This window comes from Mus musculus, chromosome 11, assembly GCF_000001635.26.
Source record: "Mus musculus strain C57BL/6J chromosome 11, GRCm38.p6 C57BL/6J".
Lineage (NCBI taxonomy): Eukaryota > Metazoa > Chordata > Mammalia > Rodentia > Muridae > Mus > Mus musculus.
In genome coordinates, this window is record NC_000077.6 from 105288618 (window position 1) to 105311805 (window position 23188).

General features: G+C 48.9%; 1 protein-coding gene across 2 annotated transcripts in view; it reads left to right on the top strand.

Annotated features, from left to right (window-relative positions):
- Positions 1–3475: 3475 nt before the first annotated feature.
- The window catches only part of Mrc2 (mannose receptor, C type 2), a 59054-nt gene continuing 39341 nt past the window's right edge, over positions 3476–23188 (top strand). The window contains exon 1 of one of the 2 annotated variants that reach the window (XM_006532406.4): positions 3476–4284. In XM_006532406.4, coding sequence (XP_006532469.1) covers positions 4065–4284 — 220 coding nt within the window. In that variant the 5' untranslated portion in view covers positions 3476–4064. The remainder of the gene's footprint in view (positions 4285–23188) is intronic. The other variant, NM_008626.3, reaches the window with a different exon arrangement.

Genomic DNA, 23188 nt, shown 5'->3' on the forward strand with positions numbered 1-23188 from the left:
GTGAGACCCAGTCTCAAAACCAAAAGCAAAGGGGCTCCAGAGATGGCTCAGCAGGTAAGAAAGAGCACATAGAATACAGGTTTAATTCCCAGCATCCACATGAGACTCACAGTTGTCTGTCATTTTAATCCAAGGGTATTGATCCCCTCTTCTGCCCACCACAGGAACCAGACACACACACACACACACGCACACACACACACATATACACACAAAAGCAAAACATTCGCATTCGTACACATAAAAAATAAAAATTATCATTATTTCTTATTTTGTTTTGTTTGAGACAGGGTCTCACTATGCAGCTCTAGCTGTCTTGGAATTTGATTTGTAGACCAGGCTGGCCTTTAACTCAAAGATCTGCCTGCATCTGCCTCCTGAGCACAGGAGTTAAAGGCATGCATCACTACACCTGGCTACAAATAAAAATCTCAAGAACACAATAGAAAGAAAAAAAAAAGGTTCATGGATGGCACCCCACAGCCTGATATACCTACCAGCTCAGCCCAGTCCACAGTGCACAGAACGGTGCTTAGCTCGCATGCATTTGCACCCAGTAAACACCTAGGAAACAGAACAGAACTCCCCAGGTGCCAGCTCACTGTGACAGTGCTGCTGCAGTGGAGTCTGGGGAAGGGCTGCAGTGGGCTGGGCCAGCTCGACACAGCCATTGGCTCCTCGTGGTCTAGGGCTCAACTCCACCAAAGGCCAAGGGTGGATTGGGACAGTTCAGCATTTTGAACTTTTCTTTTTACCCACTTCTGGGCCACTGTTGGAGGGACTGGGCCCAGCCTTGCTTGGACAGGATCCTTGCTGTGGTTCCTCAGGAGAACCTCCATCCTTCTCTGAACTCCATTACCAGCATGCTTCTGCTTAGGCAGAGCTAACAGCAAGGATGCCTGAGAGGCAGGCATTTTGAATCCTGTGGCAGCCGGGGCTCCCAGTCCAGTCTGTCTGCTCTGAACTTAACTCCAGGGCCCTGCCGACAGCTGGCAACATTCCTGTGGCTTCTCTTAAGTAGGCGTTTGTGTCCCAAACTCCTGGAAGTCAGACTGGACTCCTAGATTTGGGGAGGAAGTCTGTACCTCCTGCATCCTGGAAGGGGCTGCAACCATCTCTTAGCTTCTGGGAGCTAAAAGGCAGGTTGGGAGTCAAAAGAGCAGTGTACACTAACAAACTCTTTCCAGGCTGAACCTGGGAGAGACAGACAGGGAGACCTTCCAGGGAGAGGGGAAAGACCTAGGACAGCTGACAGAATTCTCAGTGGCCATGAGGTTAGCCAAGAGATGACAAATGCCAAAGTGCTCCCCAGTAACAGATAGGGAAGAGATGGTCCTTTAGGTGACTGATAAAGTCCCTAAAACTGCACAACCTGGAGCCAAATGTGGACAGTTTAGAGCTGTCTCCAGCAAAGCTTCTTGTCCCTTTAGCCCAGTCCCTTTGGGACCCTCTCCTCTGTGCTGGGGAGGAGGTAGCCTGCCTGTGTAGAGCTGCTGGAGGAGATTGCTTTGTGGAGCATGCATGTGGAGGTCAGAGGGCAGTCGCCGTCCATATTTAAGAGAGGAACCTTTTCAATGCTGTTTGCTGCGGTGTGTGCCAGGCTGGGTGGCCTTTGAGCTTCTTCACCTCCTAGCTGGCTGTAGAAGCACAGGGAGGCAACCTCTCAGCTTTGGATGAGTTCTAGATCCTGAGTTGGGTTTGTTTTGAGACAGGCTTCACACTATAGCCCAGGTGGCCTGAAATTTGCTATATATATATAGTCCAGGATGGCCCCGAACGCTAGGCAGTCCTCCTGCCTCAGCTTCCCAAGTGCTGGAATTACAGCCATGTACCACCACGGTTGGCCTCACAGGACCTTTTTGCAATGGAGGACTGGGCCAGAAGTCACTGTGGAGTTGTCCAGTTTTGGCCCAGCTCTCTGCCCGAGATCTAAGCCAGATGGTAGTCATGGACAGGGACCTGGGTAGATGTGGCCAGTAGGCAGTACATAGTAAGCAGCCCTGACTAGGACAGACTTGAGGGCCTTGAACAAGACTCTGCTAGCACTCCATACCTCCCAGCTCCCCTCCTCCACCCCCCAGCAGACTCTTCTCAGCCTTGGCTATGGCCAAAAGTTTATTTCTCCCATCAAATGAAAGTCGCAGAACTACAAGTGTGTTAGTTTGTCTTTGCTTTCATGGCGGTTGGCACAAGATGATGTTTGGTGAGGGGACAGGGGAGGACTGATAGTGTGTGTGAACACACAGTGGGTCTTGTGTGAGCAACTGGCTGGAGCCATGTCACAGTTGTGTGATGTCCCAGTGTTGGCTTTTACTCTGCCAGCTGGGTAGTACCAAAACCTGCCCTGGCTGGTGGAAGAGGGATCCGATTGATTCTGTCCCAGAAGCATCCTGTATTTAGGCTGCTCAGATAGGGAAGTGCAGCTCATCCATAGCTGGCAGGTTCTCAAATCCCTCAAGGATGACAAGACTTGTAAGGAGGGAGGTGTCAGGAGAAGACAGCCCTAGCATAGCCAGCTGTGTACAGGACCTTAGGATCCCAAGACATGTCAAACCAAGAAGAGAGGCTCCATGGGGCCAGTGAAGCTGTGAACACTTTCCAGAAGCCAATCTGCAACCCTGCTCAAGTTAGCCTTAGGGTAAGGGGTTTTGTTCACTTGGCTGACAGTCAGGGCTGTGGCTAGCAGAACCTTTCCAGGGGCCTGCAGGTGCTCCTTTTGGGGACCTGCAATCAGTGGGCTATATTAAGCCAAGAATCTCAGTTGGCAGAGTTCAGAAGGGCTAAGGTGGAGCCTCCCTGGAGCAGAGCCTTTATTGCAGAGATACAGAAAGAGTACCTACAACAGGAGTCATGAAAAGTCATGTTTGTTATTTCAAAAAAAAAAAAAAAAAAAAAAAAAAAAGCCCCTCAGTGGCCAGTCCAGGAAACAATAAAACTTATATTACAGTTTTACAGTGTTTTGATCTCTTGTGATGGGAGAAGGTGAGTCTGCTTTGTGCTGTTGGACTCCAGAAATCTCAAGCCTGTTCTCAGCTGGAGCTCCCAAGCATCACTTTCAAGACTGGGAAATCAGAGGTTAGGTGTCGGCTGCTCTCCAAAATCCAGATTCTCAGCCCAGTGCTTTGCTCTGCCATCTGACCTGTTGCATAATGCTAAGTAACTGGATTGTCTTCATGAAATTTCCGTTTTGTTCTTTGCTACCGGCCAGCAGCCCAGCTGGTGGGAATGATGTAGGTCTTCTGGGACATCCAGTGGACCGCTTTTGTCCCAGGTCTCTGGATACAGCGGCCCCTATCAACTCAAGTGTTACATTCTTTGTGCCAGGGACACTGACACAGGAGTCACACATGCTGAAACAAGATGATCAAGAATTGTTTGCGCTGCTCACAAGCAACAGGAGCTCTACCTTCCCCTCCCCCAACCTCCGCACGGGTGGCGCGGAGTTCTGAGCTCCTCCTCTTCCCCATCAGAAATAGGGGAGGGGGGTCTTAGGAAAGGAAATAGCTGATGCTCAGCGCCTAAAACCTGGCAGAAGAGGCTGGATGGAGGGGATGCTGGGGGCCCAAGACTGGCCACCTGAGTCAGTCGCGCATCCCATCCTTCGGCTGGCCAGGCCTCGCAGCAGCCCAGGCTTCGCCACGCGGTGAAGTTCTGCGGAAAGTTTTGCAGTTGCTTCGCCTCTCGCGCCAGCAGGAGAAGCTGTGACGCAGCGTCTGGGGCTCCAGGCCCGGTCTGAAAAGAGAGGGTAGACAAGGCGGGAAGGAATTAAGAAGCAGAATAGGGGAAGATAAAGAGCGCACACTGGGATCCTTGTGGACCTCGCTGATCCTCTTCTCCAGCCTTCGCCTCCTCTCCCTCCCGACACGCACTCCCTTGCGGCCGGGTCCCCAGCCCTGCGCCCCCGCGCCTCCTCCGTCCCCTCCCACGCTGCCCGCTTCCCTTCCCCTCTGCCCCTCAAACCCTCCTCCAGGGTTCTGCGCTCCTCCCTCCGCCCTCCCTCTGCGGGGCCTGCCTCCTCCCTCCTCCTCTCCGGGAGGCATCACTTCGTCCGGACCCGGAGGAGGATGCGATCCCCTCGCCGGCGGTCATCTGAGCACAGCGCTAGGGCTGTCTCTGCACGCAGCCCTGCCGTGCGCCCTCCGTACTCTCGTCCTCCGAGCGCCGCAGGGATGGTACCCATCCGACCTGCCCTCGCGCCCTGGCCTCGTCACCTGCTGCGCTGCGTCTTGCTTCTCGGGGGACTGCGTCTCGGCCACCCGGCGGACTCCGCCGCCGCCCTCCTGGGTAAGGCGCTGCCAACTTGGCCAACTTCGGGAGTCGGGCCTCTTGACTTTTCCCTCCTTTTTTTCTCCCATCTTTTCTGAAGAAGTGCGTGCGTGCGTGTGTGTGTGTGTGTGTGTGTGCGCGCGCACGCGTGTGTGTGCGTGTGTGTGTGTGTGTGTGTGTGTGTGTGTGTGTGTGTGTGTGTGACTGGATTTTTTAAATTCGTCTCCACTTTTCTGGGAGCAAGGGAGGAGATGGGAGGAGGAGCGCGCCTGGAGGTGGGGGAGGACCTGAGTGGAACCAGATGTGGCAGGCGGCGGGGGAGGGGAGCCAAGGCACCGCGGCCTGGGAGGGAGAGGGAGGGCTGGTGTCCGGGCCACCCGGACCCCCGGCGCTCGCCCCGCGCTGGTCTGGGTACCTTGATATACAACCAGAGAGCCAGAGGCGCATTGTTTCTTACTCTGTACGTGAGGGGTCAGTCTGTTCAGCGTCTGGCAATGGGGTCTTTATGTTTTCTTACTTGGTCTTTAAGGACAGCTTGTGGCAGAGGACTTATGCACCGTTCGATCGTAACCCTGTGGAACAGTTTTGTGCCAGGAGAACCGAATGCGCGTGCGTGCGTGTGTGTGTGTGTGTGTGTGTGTGTGTGTGTGTGTGTGTGTGTTCGTTTCTCACTTTGTGTGTTCAATTCTGATCAAATTGGCACTTCTCCAGAGTGGACAGTCTTTGGTGCAAAAGAGTTTCTAAAGATACAAACCACAACCCACAGAAGACCAACCACACAAGCCCCCCAAACTGCACCCTTCTCTTTTCTGTATGTTTTTTTTTGTTGTTGTGTTGTTGTTGTTGTTGTCGTCGTCGTCGTCGTTATTTTAGAACTATCTGAAATGTGAGGTCAGACAGGTCCCTCGACAAGAACCTGAACACTCATAAACATTGATAGGGTAGATCTTGGGGGGCAGAGGCACTCAGAATTTTAAAAAATGTGCTGGGTGTTGCCTCCACATCCCCTTTTTATGTTTAATTGGGGGCTGGGTCAGCGGAAAGGGATGGGACAGCAGCTGCAGCTTTGTGCTAGGACTAGAGGGCCCCCTGAAGAGTCTGAGGCCTTTGCGGTGGCCTGGTGTGCTGTGGGCATTTGCTGAGGGGAAAGGTAGGGTCAGGGTGACCCACAGTTACATAGGAGCCTCCTCTGCCCTTCCCTCCCACCTGGATCTGAAGCCTGCATACACAGGAAGCAAGCCGGAGCCCCTTGTAGCTTGGTAGCATCAGCGTGCCCCTCACCTCCCGGGGTTCTTGCCAGAGCCTTGTTCCTCTGTATAGGACACGGGACTGCAGGATTCGAGGGAGGAGGGAAAGGACAGCCAATTCCAAGAGCCTTAGCTTGGGTTTTAACGCCAGGCCCTGGGAAAGAGCTGGGCCAGAGCGCTGACTTGGTCTTTCCCCCAGGGAGCTTTTGACAGGGGGGTGGAGATGCCTGATGAGGGGCCCAGTCAGGGAGGAAAAGGAGGCTTACAGTGTCCCTGGGCTTCCTGGTCTCTGCTTCTGTCCCTCCCTGCTCTCTCAGACTGTCCTACACACAAAATGCCCATGTCTGGGCTGCTGTGTGGCCTGGATCACCCTCCTGAGCCCTGAAGAAGCCCAGCCTGGATTCACGGAGCTGGGAGTGGGGGTGGGGGAGAGGGGGTGGGGGAGAGGGGCTTTTCGCTAAAGCAACTGAACAGGAGGGTAAAAACCACACAACTTCCCTGTCACCGAACAAACACAGCACTGACCGACCCTACCCTGCCATCTTCCATGGGCCCCTCATCTGGGAGGCTGGGCTAGAACCTGATGGAAGGGGCAAGCACTCTGCAAGTTTCACCATGGGGAACCTGTGGCTCTAGGTAGAAGTGCTTGTGGGAGGTAGGAGTTGAAAGGCACCCCAGGGGTGGGAAGTGGGGGGAGGGGGCTGGGCTGGCACCTTCCTGATCACCAAGAGGAAAGGAAGTCTAGTGGACTCTGGATGAGGAATGGCCGCTCTTCTTGGGGATCAGAGGTGAAAGGACTGAAAGGATTCTTAACATAGGGTGTCAGAATTCATCTTTACTTCTTCTGTGACCCCATAAAATGTGCTTTTGCTGTGTTGCTGGTATACTCTCCCTGTGTACAGCACTGAGTCAAGTGTTAAGAGTTAAGATGTGTCTCAGGGGAACCGGAAGTCTTTCAGGAGGATGACACAGGTTGAACCGCTAGTGGGGTGTAAAGGCTCTGTGGGCGAGTGTCATCTCAGCCTGGAAGCAAGTGCTTAGCATCCACTTTCTCATTCAATTCTGATGATAACCCAAAGAAGTAGGTATTGCTGGACCCATTTTGCAGAGTACAAAATAGAGTCTTAAGAGGAGTCTGATGATTTATTTTGGGCACATCTAGAAAGTGAAAGGCTGGGACCAAGGATGGTAAATGACCAGAAACAGGAGAGAATGTGGTCCAAGGGGGAGAGGCTCTCTGGAGGGAGCAGGGAGGGCCAGAGGAGGGAGAGCAGGTCAGAAAGGTGTCGCCGCCGTTGAATATTTTGTGGAAGCTTCTTGGGTTTCTGGAGGAAAAGGTGAAGGAACCTGGTCAGGTGCCTGGAAGGCCCCATGAAGATCCCACCTGCGGGCTGGCTGTGGAGCTCTGACGAGCTGGAGGTTTCTTACAAAATGAGCTATGGATTAGAACAGAGGGATCTGCTATTAGGTGGAACGGTGAGGGAAACTTGGGAAGTCCTCCTGTGGGGAAGGACTTCTGTCTAAAAGTCAGACAAAGATGGCTGGCATTCCCTCTGAGAGGTGTCGGGTTTTGTCTCTGCTACCAGAGCAATTGGACAAACCACTGTACGTTTCCCCAGCTCCTGACCAGGCAAAAAGCCCTGAGCACCGTCCTCCTCCATAAAACTCCACCTACCTGGCTCAAGCAAGCTGCCAGGGTCACAGTGCTCCTTCGGGGTTGCTGTGTTTCGTACCAGGTTTCTCTTCTATTCTGAGTTTACCTGGGCAAGGTGATGGTTGCACACAGGGGAGCAGGAAGCTTGTGCTCGCACCAGAGAAGTCCAAGGCCCACAGTTGGTGTGACCAAAAAGGCCTGCACTTCTTAGGGTCTTTGCATTCGTTGCAGGTTTAAGCATGAGGGTGGGGAAAGTAACAGCAGTAAAAGTTCCTCAAATCTCCTAGCCCTGGGCAGATCTCATCTTAGCCCCTGGGAGTCAAATGTTAGAGCTGTTCTTGGTTTGTCAAGATCGCACCACTAGAAAGCGGTGAACAGGACTCCGTTGCAGATGAGGCCAGAGCACCTAAACCTAGCAGCACCAAGCCACAACAAAAGCACTGCAGAAATCAGGACCATTGCAGGCGAGCCCTACGCCTACACCACCCTGGGTGTTAGCTAGCTTATCACTGCGACTCAGTTGTCTCATCTAAGCAACTTATAAGGGAAGAAGGGTTTATTTTGGCACTCGGTTTAGAGACTTCAGCCTGAAGTCAGCTGGTTCCATGGCCCTAAGCCTGTGAGGAGGCAGAAGCTTAACCAAGGGTCATGGCGCAGAGAAAGACAGCCAGGAAGACCGGGAGGCACCAAGGAAACGGTACACACTTCAAAGACAAGTTTCCAGCGACCTACTTCTTCCAACCAGGCTCTACTTCCTGGTTGCCCAATATGCCATTAAGACCCCGTCATTATAACGGTTCATCCATTATGATCTAATCAAAAGACTAACTGCAAACAATGTACTGACGACCAAGCTTTTATACCCAAACAGAACACCCGCCCACATGTCCTCTTGGAAGGGACAGTGAAGAAGAGAGTGGCTGGGACAGCTCTCTGTTGTCAGCGATTGGGCACTTGGTTCTTGTACATCTCCATGGGCCCGCGGAGGCAGAGACTAAGTTCCCTCTTCCTTGCCCTTGGGTCCTTGAGATGTTTCCCTCCAAGGAGGCATTGGCAAATAATTGCCAAATGCCTGAAGAAGCCGCAGCCAGGCACCCCAGCTCGTGGAGGTAGGAATTTCATCCACATAGTCATTTTTTTATTCATTCATTCATTCATTCATTCATTCCTCATCTTTACTGACCCTGTACAGTGATGAGCTCAAGATGACTAAGACCTATTCTTTTTTTTTTTTTTTTTTTTTTTTTTGGTTTTTTTCAAGACAGAGTTTCTCTGTGTAGCCCTGGTTGTTCTGGAACTCACTCTGTAGACCAGGCTGACCTCAAACTCAGAAATCTGCCTGCCTCTGCCTCCCAAGTGCTGGGATTAAAGGCGTGCGCCACCACCACCACCACCACTGCCTGGCTAAGACCTATTCTTCCAGGCTGTGCGGTGGTGGTGGTGGTCTCACATATTTAATCCCAGCACTCCGGAGGCAGAGGCAAAACCGCTTTGAGTTTGAGGCTAGCCTGGTCTACAGAGTCCAGTTTCTCTGTGTAGCCCTGTCTGTCTGTCCTGGGGAAACCCTGTCCTGAAAAACCAGACAGATGATAGATAGATAGATAGATAGATAGATAGATAGATAGATAGATAGATAGATAGATAGATAGATATTCTTCCTTTGAATATAACTCCTTGCCTGGCACCTCCATGGGGGTCTCCCTGGACTTGGGGGGCTTCAGTATCACTGACAGGAAAAGTATCTTTTTAGCTCTTCACAAGATGTGGAGAGCCCCTTTCCTACGACTGAGTCCTATAAATCTGGGTGGGATGGGTCACTGGAGTGGTGACATGGGTCTTAGAAGTTGCCCTGAGCTCTGTAGATTCTAGTTACTCCTCAGTAGGCTAGAGGAGGGTTTGCACAGTGATATCTGTGGCCCAGGAAATGCTGGGGACAGCCTGCTCCAACCACCCAGGAAACAGACTGGACTGCTTCCTCCAGACGGCACACCATGGGCTGCAGTGGGTGCCCTAATTGTTGGTTCCTGTCTACATTTAGTCTCAGGGCCACTCTCCTCTCTCTGCACCTTCAGAGTACAGCTCCTCAGAGCTGCAAAGATGCTCTGGGGTTAAGAGGACCTGGTTTTGATTCCCATCACCCACATGGCAGCTCCCAACTGTCTGTAGCTCCAGTCCCAGGGAATCTAACACTTCTCAGGGCACCGAGAATATACATGGTGCACAGACATACGTGTAAGGCAAACACCCAGACTCCTGGAAATTAGATTACATTCAAAAATAAAGGTCTAGACCCTCCACAGACTTGACCCATGCTTTCTGATGACCTCTGCCTACTTCAGTTCCTCTGGCTGTGTATCACACCCTCCAGGAGACAGCTGTGAAACCTCAACTCCTTTCCAGCACCCTGGCCCCACTCCTCCTCCTTCACCTTCCCGGCATGCTCTGCTCCACACTCCACTGCCAGACCTTTGCTCACTGTACCTTCTACCAAGTAGGTCCTTCCTTCCCTTGGCCTAACCGGCTCCTGAGCTTTCCTTTAAGACTCTAGTATCTTCAGGATACCTAGGAGTGAAAACAACCGCCAGAACCTTAGAACAGCGAAGGGCCGTGCCTCTTGGATTTCCCAGGAAGCTCGTCAAAGAGTTGTATCCAGGATGGTTGCGTTGGTTTTTTCATTGCTGTAACAAACACCTGACACAAAGAAAGGAAAATTACTTTGGTCAGCAGTTTCAGGGGACCAACCTGTGGTCGCACAGTCTAGTTGCGTTGAACCTGACGCAAGGTCAAAAGTCATACGGAGGATGTGATTAAAAACCACTACCTTCTCGGCAGCTGGAAAAGCCGAGAGAAGAGGGCCAGGACCAGGTGCAACTTCCTTCAGCAAGACTCCACTTCTAATAGGTTATCAATAGGGTGAATTCAGCAAGAATCAATCCGTGGGTTAGGTTTGAGACCTCAGTGTCTTAGCAACTCCCCACAGCCCATAAGACTATAACACATGGAGCCTTGTGGGACACTTTAGGTTCAAGCTATATAGTTTCTACAAGGAGACTCTAAACAAGGTTTCTCTGACCCCCAAGGGGTGTTTGAAAGAGGGTCATTGGTGTGGTCTCATGTAGACTGAGGCAGGGGGGGTAGGTGTGGTCTAACTTGTTTCCTTTCTTCCTCAATCCTCTGGACTTATTAATGGGGAAGAATCCTTGAGACCAGAATTAATTAAAAGACTCTGCTCTCTCCTTTTGACACATGAGAAAAAGAACAGTCCACCTTGTAGGGTATTGCATGAGAGTCGAACACAAGTCACATGATGGATGTCTGAGATATACATCCTATGCTCTTGGTATCCTAAGCTATTGCTGTTTTTATTACTAATAAGAAAAAAAAACCCTGTGAATATCAAGGGGCTTAAATATGATAAGGGCCTGGGCTGGAGAGATGGCTCAGCATGGTTAAGGGCACTCACTGTTCCTTTTAGATCACCCAGGTGTGGTTCCCAGCACCCATGTCAGGTGGCTCACAACCATCTGTAGTAACAGTTTCCAGGGGCATCTAGTGTCCTTTTCAGGCCTCCATGGGCACCAGGCACACATGTGGTATCCATCCATACATTCAGGCAAACACTCATCCACATGAGATAAAAAATAAATAAATCTACTTTAAGAAAGGAGAAATTTGTTTGTTTGTTTGTGGTTTTTGGCTTTTTGAGACAAGGTTCCTCTGTGTAGCCTTAACCTTCCTGGAACTCATTCTATAGAACAGGCTGGTCTCAAAAATCACAGACCCCCCTGCCTCTGCCTCTGCCTCTGCCTCTGCCTCTGCCTCTGCCTCTGCCTCTGCCTCTGCCTCTGCCTCTGCCTCTGCCTCTGCCTCTGCCTCTGCCTCTGCCTCTGCCTGAGTGCAGGGTTTTAAGGCCGTGCACTTATTTGGCTCTACCTTACTTTTTGAGGCAAGGTCTCTTACCGAACCTGCAGCTCACCATTGGCTAGGCTTGCTGACCAGTGTCCCCACCCCTCCCTCCAGCACTGGATGGCAGGTACACCACCACTCCACAGCCAGCTTTTTACATAGGCACTGGGCATCCAAACTCAGGACCCCATGCTTGGGCAGCAAGCCCTTTACTCACTGAGCCATGTCCAAAGCCCCTGGACCCTTTGCATTTGGTTCCACTAAAAGCCAATAAGCAACTCAAAGCCCGGTGACTTTCTAAAAGTAAATTTAAACCAAACTGGGGAAGGGCTTACCCGACCCTAGTGGCCCTGCCTCCCTCAGGCCTATGTTTACCACACTCCCCTCTGCAGGATCTCATGTCCTTCCGTACTTAGGGAGCTGCCCTCCAGTGGGCTGTGCTAAACCCAAGGCCATCCCAGGAATACTGGGTGCTGCCCATAAAAGCCACCATACCTGCTTTCCTCAGCACCCGTGGCACCAGCTTCCTGCAGGTCTGTCTCTCTCTGCTTAGTTCATACTTGAGCACGCGTGGCGCAGGCTGGACGTTGCCTTCAGCAAGAAGCCTCCTGATTATTTACAGCTCCCATCCCCCCACCCCACCTCCAGCCTTTGTGTGACCAGTTCTCTCCTACCTTTCTCGGCAGGGTGTTCTGTTTGGGGGAAGAGGGTCCTGGGAGTCTCTCCAAGGGCCTTGAGCATCTAAGCATATACACTCCTGCATCCAAGCTACCTCTCAGCTCCTTAGTCCTTGCACGGGTTCAGTGCCTATGACACGGTGGCATTTAGGAAATAGTTATTGAGTTGGAAACAATGAAAGCAAGCAGACAAGTGTTCCAAAGACAATAAGGGACGTTTTAGATGATGTCATGGTCATGAAAAACAGATGGCATCTGGTTAAATGAACTGTAGAAAGTCCAACGGAGGAGGGTAGTCCCCAGAATTTAGAGCTTTAAGCTGTTGTAGAAATGTAATGTGGGACACACCAGAAACAGCACTTTGATAGAAAAATGAGCTTTTTACTTTTGAATGTAGTTGAGACAACTGGATTTTACAATTAGAAAGCTCTGGGGGCCAGCAGTGCAGTGGTGGGGGACATGGTTAGTGTATGTGACGCTCTGGATGCTGGGAGCGGAGATTTCAGTAGTGAAAGACATGGTTAGCATGTGAAAGGTCCTGGGTTCAACCCTCAGCTCTGCACCTCCCACCGGAAAAAGAAAAAGGAACTTTAATTTCAATTTGCAGCTAATTATTCCTGAAGACAGTCAGATGATATATGCTGTCATGTAGAAGGTACAAAGATAACGAGAAATTTAATTGGGTCTTGGAGCTGGAGAGATGGCTCAGTGGCTAAGAGCATGTACTGACTGTTCTTGCAGAGGACCCAGAAAGAAAGCCATTGAGGAAGACAAACAATATGAATCTGTGGCTTGCACATGTACACATGTTCATACACACACATGTGTGTACACAGAAACATACACACGCCCAAAACAAACAGTCAGATGTTCACTAGTTTTATGTGAGATTTATAAAATACATTTCATTCAATGAAAAAAGAAAGTAGCTGGGCAGTGGTGGTGCATGCCCAACACTCAGGTAGCAGAGGCAGGGGGATCTCTGTGAGTTTGAGGCCAGCCTGGTCTACATAAAGTTCCAATTCTAGGACAGCCAGGAAGGGCTACACAAAGAAACACTGTCTCAAAAAACATGAAAAGAGAGGAGGAGGAAGACGAAGAAGATGAAGAAGAAGACAAAGGAGGAGGAGGAAGAAGAAGGAAGAGGAAGAAGAAGGAGAAGGAGGAGGTGGAGGAGGAGGAGGAGAAGAAGGAGAAGGAGAAGGAGAAGGAGAAGGAGAAGGAGAAGGAGAAGGAGAAGGAGAAGGAGAAGAAGAAGAAGAAGAAGAAGAAGAAGAAGAAGAAGAAGAAGAAGAAGAAGAAAAGAAGGTATCATCACGCTGCTCTGAGATCTCCAGTAGGAATAGACACTTTCATGGCAGCTAAAAGACACCTCTAAAATCCCTAGAAAAACGCAGATAAGTGTATTAAAGAGTAAGCACACAAACGTTTGGTTCTGTGTGAATGAATGAGTTCCAGTTTCATGCAGCAGCTTGCAAAGAAGAGGGTCCAAAAGGCAGACTATTTCTCGGGTTATGGCTACATGTGAAAATATCTGTACTAGATAGTTTTGTCAACTTGACCCAAACTAAAGTCATCTGAGAGGAAGGAGCCTCAATTAGGATAGTGTCTCCAGAAGATCCAGTTGTAGACAAGCCCATAGAGCAGTGGGTCTCAACCCTCTGGGGCCACAGATAGATAAGATATCCTGCATACTAGATGTTTACATTATGATTAATAACAGGCAAATTTACAGTTATGAAGTAGCGATGGATGGGATAATGTTATGGTTGGGGGTCCCCACAACATGAGGAACTGTGTTAAAGGGCCACAGCATTAGGCAGGGTAGGGACCACTGCTTCAGGTAATTTTCTTAGTAAGTGATTGATGGGAGAGGTGGGGGTTATTTTTTAGTGTGTAGTTCATGGATTTTCCAGTTGTGTGTGTTGGGTTCTTTTTGTTCATTTGTTTTTATTGTTTGTGACAGGGTGTCTCCCGATGTAGCCTTGGCTGACCTGGAACTCAGGAACTCACAGAGATCTGCTTGCCTCTGCTTCCTGAGTGCTGAGGTTAAAGGTGTATGGCACCCCACCCAACTTGTACCCGTTTGGTTGGTTTGGTTTGAGGTCTCATCTCACTGTATAACCTGGCTGGCTTCACAGTCTCCGTCCTTCTGCCTCTGCCTTCTGAGCGTTCAGATGAGAGACACGTGCTACCACACATAGCTCCCACTAATTTCTTTTTTCATTTTCTCCTTGTGTTCAGTTGTTCTTTCCTCCTTCCCTCCCTCCCCTCCCCCTTTCTTTCCAGACAGGGTCTTGTTATGGAGACTGAATTCACCATGCAGCCTAAGGTGGCCTTGAATTCACAGTAATTCTCTGCATCCCCGTCATGCAGTGTTTTGAGACTGGCTCCATGTAGCCCAGGCTGGCCTGAAAACCTCTTGTTGAAGATAACCCTCAATCCTCCAGTTACAGGCATGCACCCCCAATTCATGCAATGCTGGCGATTGATCCAGGGCCTTATGTTAGACAAGCACTCTAACAACTGAATCACACCCCCAGCCCCCATTAATGGTCTTTGGGGGGGGTTTATTTGCCTTACACGTCCACATCACTGCTCACCATTGGAGAAAGTCAGAGCAGGAACCCCAGACCCTGGAGGCAGGAGCTGATGCGGAAACCATGGAGGGGTGCTGCTTACTGGCTTGCTCCCCCATAAATGGTTTTCAAGACTGTTTTAAATGTAGCTGTCATGGTTCTCCAGCGTCCTTTACTCTGACCATGTTGCTTGGCTCCTCTGTTTGTCCTGGTGCTGCATTCCTGAGAGTTCTGGGTCAGCTGTCTTGTCTACATTACTTACCCACTACTGGGTACATCTTAAAACATTATCTCGGGGAAAGCTGCATGGATATGTGTCCTTCCAGTGTGTCACAAATGTGACAGTGTGTGTGTTCCCCTGTTTTGTGTGGACTGACTGATGACAGAGACAATCCTCGGTCGCCACAGACTGCTCCATTCACCAGGCACCTTTTCCTCAGTGTATTTCGTAGATAATGTAAGGGATTTAAACTACGTTTGTTTGTTTGTTTGTTTGTTTGTTTGTTAAAAAGCAGAGATGCTTTTAGCTTATAGCTGCAGTATTCACAAAAACCCAACCTAGTCAGGCAGTGGTGGCGCACGCCTTTAATCCCAGTACTCGGGAGGCAGAGGCAGGCGGATCTCTTCAAGTTCAAGGTCAACCTGGTCTACAGAGTGAGTTTCACAACAACTGATACACAGAAAAACCCTGTCTCAAAACAAACAAAAAGCCCAAACTATTAGCCTCCAGTGGAAACTCCCCAAGTGGCCCTCAACAATAGAATGGGTGGCTTGGGATTTCATAGGGATAGAGGGCAGCTTGCTGAAGTCCATCCCCTCCTTCCTCCATGTGGTATCTGAGGGTGGAACTCAGGTTACCGGTCTTGCCTTTTCCTGTGGAGCCGTCTCTGAAGCCCAAATTATGGTATAAAAAATGGTTTGACTTTTTTTTTCCTCCACAAATATTTTAAAAGCCAGTACTTTCAGTGAAGAATGAAATAGAACCAAGATTCTAGAATGTGTGGTTTGTACTTGTATATTATGTGCATACCCAATAATCATATTGGGTATTTAGGGGAGATAAGATAGAAAAATGCCACCCAAATTTAACAGTTTCTCGTACACTAAACTGAATTATATGTTATTTAGGAGCCGTGATTACCGTGGAAGGGTTTTTCCTTAAACACATCTGCATTTTAGGTCAAAGGGTGGCAGCTGCCATTCTGCCAGCTGTGCAGTCACGTTACCCAAGACCCCAGCAACCCTTTTTTATTTGGTTTGTTTGCTTGTTTGTTTTTGTTTGAGATGGGTCTCACTATATAGCCCTGGCTGGCCTGGAACTCTTTGTGTAGACCACGCTGGTCTTGAATTCAGAGATCCACCTATGAGGGTCTCCTGGGTACTGGAATTGAAGGCATGTGCTACCATGTCCGGCTTAGTTTTTTTTTTTTTTTTTTTTTCCTGGAAAGCATCTGTTTTCTTCACCTTTCCCCTTACACCATTGCCACCCCCACCCCCCACTTTTGGGTTCTGACTATGGAGCTCAAGTTGACCCCAGGCTAATAACCCTCCTGTCTCTGACTTGTTTGTTTGTTTTTGTTTTTGTTTTTTTTTTTTTTTTTCGATACAGAGTTTCTCTGTATAGCCCTGGCTGTCCTGGAACTCACTCTGTAGACCAGGCTGGCCTCAAACTCAGAAATCTACCTGCTTCTGCCTCCAAAGTGCTGGGATTAAAGGCGTGCGCCACCACTGCCTGGCCTGCCTCTGACTTTTAAGTGGCTGGGATTACAGATCTGGGCCATTACACCTACTTTGGCCTTATTGATACAGTTTGTAAAAAGCACTTTGGTCTCCAATTTGGTTCCTTCCCTAGGCCTTCAGCAGCACAGCTTAACAACTTCAGGGCTGCAGTTAACCAACTTTGAACAAAACTACAAAATGACAGAAAAAAAAATCTGTACCAATCACATACATGTTCCAGGCGTCATGAGGACATGGAGATCTGGTATATGACTGCCCAGCACCCAGTACATGCTGGACAGGTGTTGCGGCTCACTTGGAAGGCAGAGACAACTGGACCCCAGAGCAAGATGGCTAGTTAGATTAGCTGAATCAGTGAGCTCCGAGTTCAAGTGAGAGACTGTCCCTCAACATATAAGGTAGAGAATGATCCAGGAAGACATCCACCTTTGGTCTACACATTCCTGTGCATGTATATGTCTCTCTCTCTCTCTCTCTCTCTCTCTCTCTCTCTCTCTCTCACACACACACACACACACACACACACATGCACACACACATCTGTACACACATGTGCATGAATACACATGCACACCACACAGATGGAACAAAACTTACGTTGTTACTTTTATGGTTTATCATTGGGAAGGGTGCGAGTGTCAGGGTGGGCACATGGAGACTGGAGGACAACTTTGTGGAGTTGGTTCTTCCACCTTTATATGCCTTTTTCGAGAACCTCAAAAGACCACCAAGGAGCCGATTCTAGTGCCATCACACAAGGGTCTTTATTCAAGCCTCAGCTCGGCCAACACCATCTTCACTGACCCAGCAGGACCGAGGGAGGGTGAAGTCCCGAGCCCAGTTTCAAGCAGGCGTTTATAGAGACAAGCAAACCACGGAGGGGTTTCCAGCGATTAGGGGGCCATTATGGAACTTGTTGCCCTTTAAAATGATTGGCTGGTGCTGGGAGCCAAACCATGAACTTTCAAAAGTAAATATCTTTAGGTACAACTGTAACTTCTGCTTTCCTTCTGATTGGTGGTTGTTAAGGAGTGACCTGGAGACCAGTGCTAGATGTAGGCTTGGTGGTTAACTCGAGTTCAGCCTTAGGTCCGGTTCTTTAAGATGGAGCCTGAACCCAAGATGGAGTTGGTCTGATCTCTCAGTATCCTGTCAACATTCAGAAACTTGCAAGGCACAAAAGAGATAGCTCAGCAGGTAAGCTTGCAGAGGACCTGGGTTTGATTCTCACACCCACATGGTGGCTAACTGCCATTCCTAACTCCAGTTTCCAGAGAGTCTGGTGCTCTCTTCTGACCTCTTCAGGCACCAGGAACAAACACATGTGCTATGCTGTCATACTTACAAAACAAAAACAAAAACAAAACACTCATATGCCCGTGAGCTGCCTGGTGAGGTGCCGGGACTTGAACTCAAGTCCTCTGCAAGAGTAGCGTGGCTCTCAACCTCTTAACTGCATCTCCGCCCTCCATTTCAAAAACATGTCAATAATCCTTTCGGTCTTCCAATTGTCAGCATCTGCATGGCTTCCATGTTCTGTGAGGAAAGGCTAGCAGGTTCTCTGATCCCAGCGCAAGACCCAGGACGGTTTCTATCAGCACATAAGGGAAGGAGAGCAAAGCCGATTCATCCACACCTACATCCGGCAGGACAGCTTCTCCACACACGGCTAATTACTTCAAAATGTGGTTTTTTACATTTATTCCTGTATTTGCATGGCTTCAAATTCAGGTCACGAGGCTTTCACAGCAAACATCTGTACCCACTGAGCCTCCCCTGCCGCTCCCCAACACCGTTATTTTTAAGTTTAGATGCCAGGTGATGACGCACCCCTTTGATCCCAGCACTTGGGAGGCAGAGGCAGGCGGATCTCTTCTGAGTTTGAGGCCAGCCTGGTCTACAGAGCAAGTTCCAAGATAGCCAGGACTACACAGAGAAATCTTATCTTGGAAAAGAAAGAGGCGGGGGAGGAGGGGGAGGGAGGGAGGGAGGGAGGGGAAGGGGGGGAGCATTCCACAGTCCCCACCCCTTCCAGAAGTCTCCCTTCTCTCCTTCTCCCTCCTCCTTTCCAGAGAGACCTGAGGGGGAGTCCAGAAGTTCAAAGGGACTGAAAGACAGTTTCTAGGGCCCCAGAGTGCCTGCTGGGAATGTAGGGAGAAGACTGCATCTGGACTGTGGGTTTATTTTTCTTTTAATTCTTCCGAAGAGTAAACATTTAAATCTGTGGCCTCTTTCCCCTTAGCCTTTCTTCTTATCCCAATTGCATCTGCGAAGCCTGCTTCCCAGGCTCCGTGTAGTAGGAACAGAAACAGATTCTTGCCTGAATATTAAGGCACAGTAATGGCTCCCCTGAGAGCTGCCCAGGTACATGACATCACTGTCCCCACGCCCCATAGGACAGGAGTCAGTACCTTATCCAAACCACGGCTCACAGCTCCAGGCAGCTGGCTCAGGGTCCAAGGATCTAAGCCCAGATTTGAACTTGGGTAGTCCAAATTCTAGAATGGCCCTCTCCTGTGGTGCCTTCCGGGAAAAGGTAGGGAAATGTCTCCTAACCTTGACCTGGTAGAAACTAGCAACTAGTAAGCATGGGCAAGGTTTTTTGTTTTGTTTTATTTTTGTTTGTTTGTTTGTTTGTTTTGAGACAGTGCTGCTCTGCATAGTTCTGGCTGTCCTGGAACTTGCACTGTAGACCAGGCTATCCTCAAACTCACCTGCCTCTGCCTCTTAAGTGTTGGGATTAAAGGTGTGTACCACTACTGCCCAGTAAGCATGAAAATAATTTTAAGTAAGGTTTTTGTTTCTGTGTTTGTTTGTTTGTTTGTTTGTTTGTTTGTTTTAAAGATAGGGTCTTGCTAGATAGCCCAGGCTGCCCCATAAACTTGCACCCATTCTCTCCCCCAGCCTTTCTAGTGCTGGGGCATTGGGTGTACGCTGCTACATCCTGCTGTTAAGATTCTTAAAATTCATCGGGAAGAAGATTCTAAACTCCCTGGACTTAGAGCCAGGCTGTGCTTTTAAAACCAAGCAAACCATCCTTGACATTGGATCAGGAACTTGACCGTGTGAAAAGCTCATTACAGGCCATGTCATGTTTTCTTAGTCATATTGTGCAGACTTTGAGACACCACTCATGAAAGGAACGTAATACATCAGAGAGAACGGGCACAGAGCACCGAGCCCCTCCACTCCACCTCTGTCCGCCTCTGCTTTTCTCTCTCTCTCCATAAGATAGGGAAATAGATCTGAAACAAGCATGGCTTTTGATGGTTTGTTTTGGGGGCACAAAGTCTCTCCTCGTACATAGGAATTCAGTGTCCACAGAGACCAGAGGACTCTGGCTCTTCTGGCGTGGATTCACAGATGGTTGCGACTCTCCCTGCATGCTTGCTGGGAACCGAACTTGGGTCCTTTGCAAGAACAGTGGCCACTCTTAGCCACTAAGCCATCTCTCTGACCCTCCATGGTTTTTTGTTTTTGTTGATTTTGCTTTTTATTAAAAATGTAAAGACTTAGCCGGGCGTGGTGGCACATGCCTCTAATCCCAGTACTCGGGAGGCAGAGGCAGGTGGATTTCTGAGTTCGAGGCCAGCCTGGTCTACAAAGTGAGTTCCAGGACAGCCAGGGCTATACAGAGAAACCCTGTCTTGAAAAACCAAAAAAAAAAAAAAAAAAAAAAAAAAAAAAAAAAAAAAAAAAAAAAAAGTAAAGACTTATTCTTGTTTTATATGACTGTTTTTTAAATAACACCCAAAATCAAGGATAGAGTTTCTCAGCAGTCAGCACAGAGGTCAACACTGGCTAATTGGCCCCTGAGGAATGCTGGGATCACGGGTGTGAACTAGCACAAGTGTGCTGTGATGGGTATTAATAGAGACCAGGACACTAAAGAGTGCTTCATTATAGAAATACATAGCATGTGGTCTATAAGAGAGAGAGAGAGAGAGAGAGAGAGAGAGAGAGAGAGAGAATGGGAGGGAGGGAGAGAATGGGGGAGGGGGAAGGAGAGGGGGGACAAAGGGGAGAGAAAGAAAGAGAGAACAAAAGGAAGAAAGAGAATGGGGGAGGGGGTGAGAGAGATGAGAGAGAGAGAAAAGCTAGTGACCCCGAATATCCCCCAGATGTTCAGCTTCTCTCAGCTCCTGATTCCTTGGCAGACCTGCCAGCTCACTGGTGCCAGCCCTCAGAGAGAAGCTGGGAATTCATGTGTTCATGAGAAATCTCTCAAGTTTTAAATGTTGGTTCACTTTTCTCCCCACATGAAGTGAAGGTCAAACACAGCTTGCCTGCAAGCTATCAGTTTAAAATACCTCAGGAGCAGTCTGAAGCTCAACTGAAGCCAGTCTTCCTGGTCTCCACCCTAAGCAAACTGGACAGGGTGGTGCCAGCCTGTCATCTAGTCCTTAGAAAGTTGGGGCAGGAGGATTGCTGGGATTTCAAGATTAGCCAGGGCTACATAGCAAGACCCTGTTTCAAACAAAAATAGTCACTAAATATATCAGTTTCATCATTCATCAAATAGAGATAATAATTTTACCTAGCTCTCAGGGTTGCTATGATAATTTATAAATAAGTGTTGCAACTAAGAATTCGGAATTCATCAAGTGCATGATACACACTCACATATCATGCTGTGTCTCTTCCCACAAATGCAGGCTGACCCTCCTTTTACTGGGACGATCCTGGTTTTTGTCTGTTGCACTGGTATAATTAGTAATTCTCAATTTCATTATCATCATTGATCATACGTTTTCTGGGGACTACACAGAAGACTCAGTGGGTCTTGTAGACTTGCAGCACAATCGTGAGGACCCAAGTTCAAATCCCCGGCACTCACACTTGAAAAAAGTAATTCAGATGTGGCAGTACCCAGTACCTTTTGTCCCTGGGAGTGGACAGAGCTGGTCGCCAGCCTGGCTCCAGCTTTGGTGGGGGACTGTGTCTTAAGGGAGTAAGGTAAGACACTTCTCCTCAGCCTTTCACACCGTGTGTACCCACACACGCATGCACATACAACAGATACACATTTATCACACACACACTCATCACAAAAACAACAGTTAAATGGCTATACCCTAGTATTTTTACACAATTCGACCAGTTGGAGCTCTAACTGAGTAATGGTACACAAATACCTGTTAGAGCTGTAACAACCACCTGACCCATTAAAAAAAAGGCCAAGATTCAAGCTGGGTGGTAGTGGTGGTGATGGGCACCTTTAATCACAGCACTTTGGGAGGCAGAGGCAGGCAGATCTCTGAGTTTAAAGCCAGCCAGGTTTACAAAGTGAGTTCAGGGCTACACAGAGAAACCCTGTGTTGGAAACCGAACGGCCAGGATTCAGGACTGGAGAGATGGCTTAGCAGTTAAGAGCAGGTTCTTACAGAGGGTTAGAGTTCATTTCTCAGGCAGCTTGCACCTGACTATGATTCTAGCTATAGGAGTATCTTAAACCTCTGGCCAGTTTGGGCACCTGCATACACACACACACACACACACACATACACACACACACACAAATTCTAAAGGCCAAGAGTCCCGTGTTTGGATTGGACCAGGACTTAACCTTGCTGTGTGCCACTTCGATTGCCAGCGGGTGATGGTGAAATGCATTCTAAGCTCCCAGTTCACATCCAACAGACATTCACCAGAAGTTTCTGAGCAAGGACTCTGAGAGGCCAGGGACAGCACAAGCCCTCATGGGCCAAACAGCCAATGGAGGTCTGTGCAGGCAGCTGTGAAATTCTGCCGTCGCGTTCAAGTGGTAATACTTGAGATACTCTTAACCCAGAAATTGAATGGAATGTTAATAATATCTCAAACCTTAATCTCTCAGTAACACGTCATTATGTTTCAGTATAATTAGATATTTCTTTGGACTCAGTATGTGTATCTAAATTTCTCTTTTAAAAAAAATGCTATTGGTGTGAGTGTGTGTGGGGTGTGTGCCTGTGTGCTTGTATGTTCATGTTTATGTGAGTACCCACAGAGGCCACAAGAGTGAGAGTTACAGGGGCTTGTGAGTCACCTGACATAGGTGCTAGGAACAGAACCCAAGCCCTCTGCAAAAAAGTAGGACTTGTTTTTTGGTCTTTTGAGACAGGGTTTCTCTGTGTAGCCCTGGCTGTCCTAGAACTTGTTTTGTAGACCAGGCTGGGTTCAAACTCCTAAGTGCTAGGATTAAAGGCCTGTATCACCAGTCCCGGCAGCAATTGCTCTTAACCACTGAGCCATCTCTCCAGAACCCCCCCCCTCCCCTAAAATGTTTATTTAGAATTCCATGGCCACTGAAACCCTCGGGTTGGCCCAAAAGAGAACTTTATTCCCGTTGGTGTTATGGGAAGCAGGAGGAGGCTTCTCACATTCCTAATATTTTTTTTTCATAGAACAAGCCTTGGTTTTTATTACGTTAAAAAAAGTCTCATATTAATTTTATTTTCTGACTCTATGCTTGTGCTTCAACGTTTCTACAATGATTTTTCCACTCCTCAGTAAGGGATACTATTACGGGGCTTTGAGTCAGCCTAGTTTTGTTAGAGTCTGTATTTTAGGAAAGCTTACCACGGTATGGCAAGTGAGAGCCTCCAAACACCGTCCCTGTAAGAGCAAAAATGATATTTCTAGTATTTCAGTCCTTGCTGCCCCCCCCCACCCCCGAAGTCAAAATTAAATTTAAAGGAATGATGCTTTTCTGAAATGTGTGTGGATGTCTCCAAATACGTTCACTCAGCCATTCATCCCCAGCAGTTATGTGGGTGTCTAACCTGGTATAGAGGCCGGGACTCAGAAATAAGTGATTCTCTGAAATAATACGCTCATAGTTCCCTCCCACACACTGATGGCTCCCAGGAGCCTTGGAGACCTGCCTTCATAGAGTACTGGCGGTTGTTGGGGGCAGATCCTCTCAAGGTTGCCGAGGGCAGCGCTTTGGCGTGGATGTATTTCACCCACGCGTGTCCGGGTCTGAATTCCAATTTTGGCCCGGGGCAGTGGGGTTGGACTGTGCTGGCCTAGAAAATCATTTCCTGCCGTCATCGTCACAGTATCCGTGGTTGTGCAAGTGCCCTCATCGGGAAGGAAGTGGCTGATGGGCTGTTTGTTTTGGCTGGGGGCTCGCAG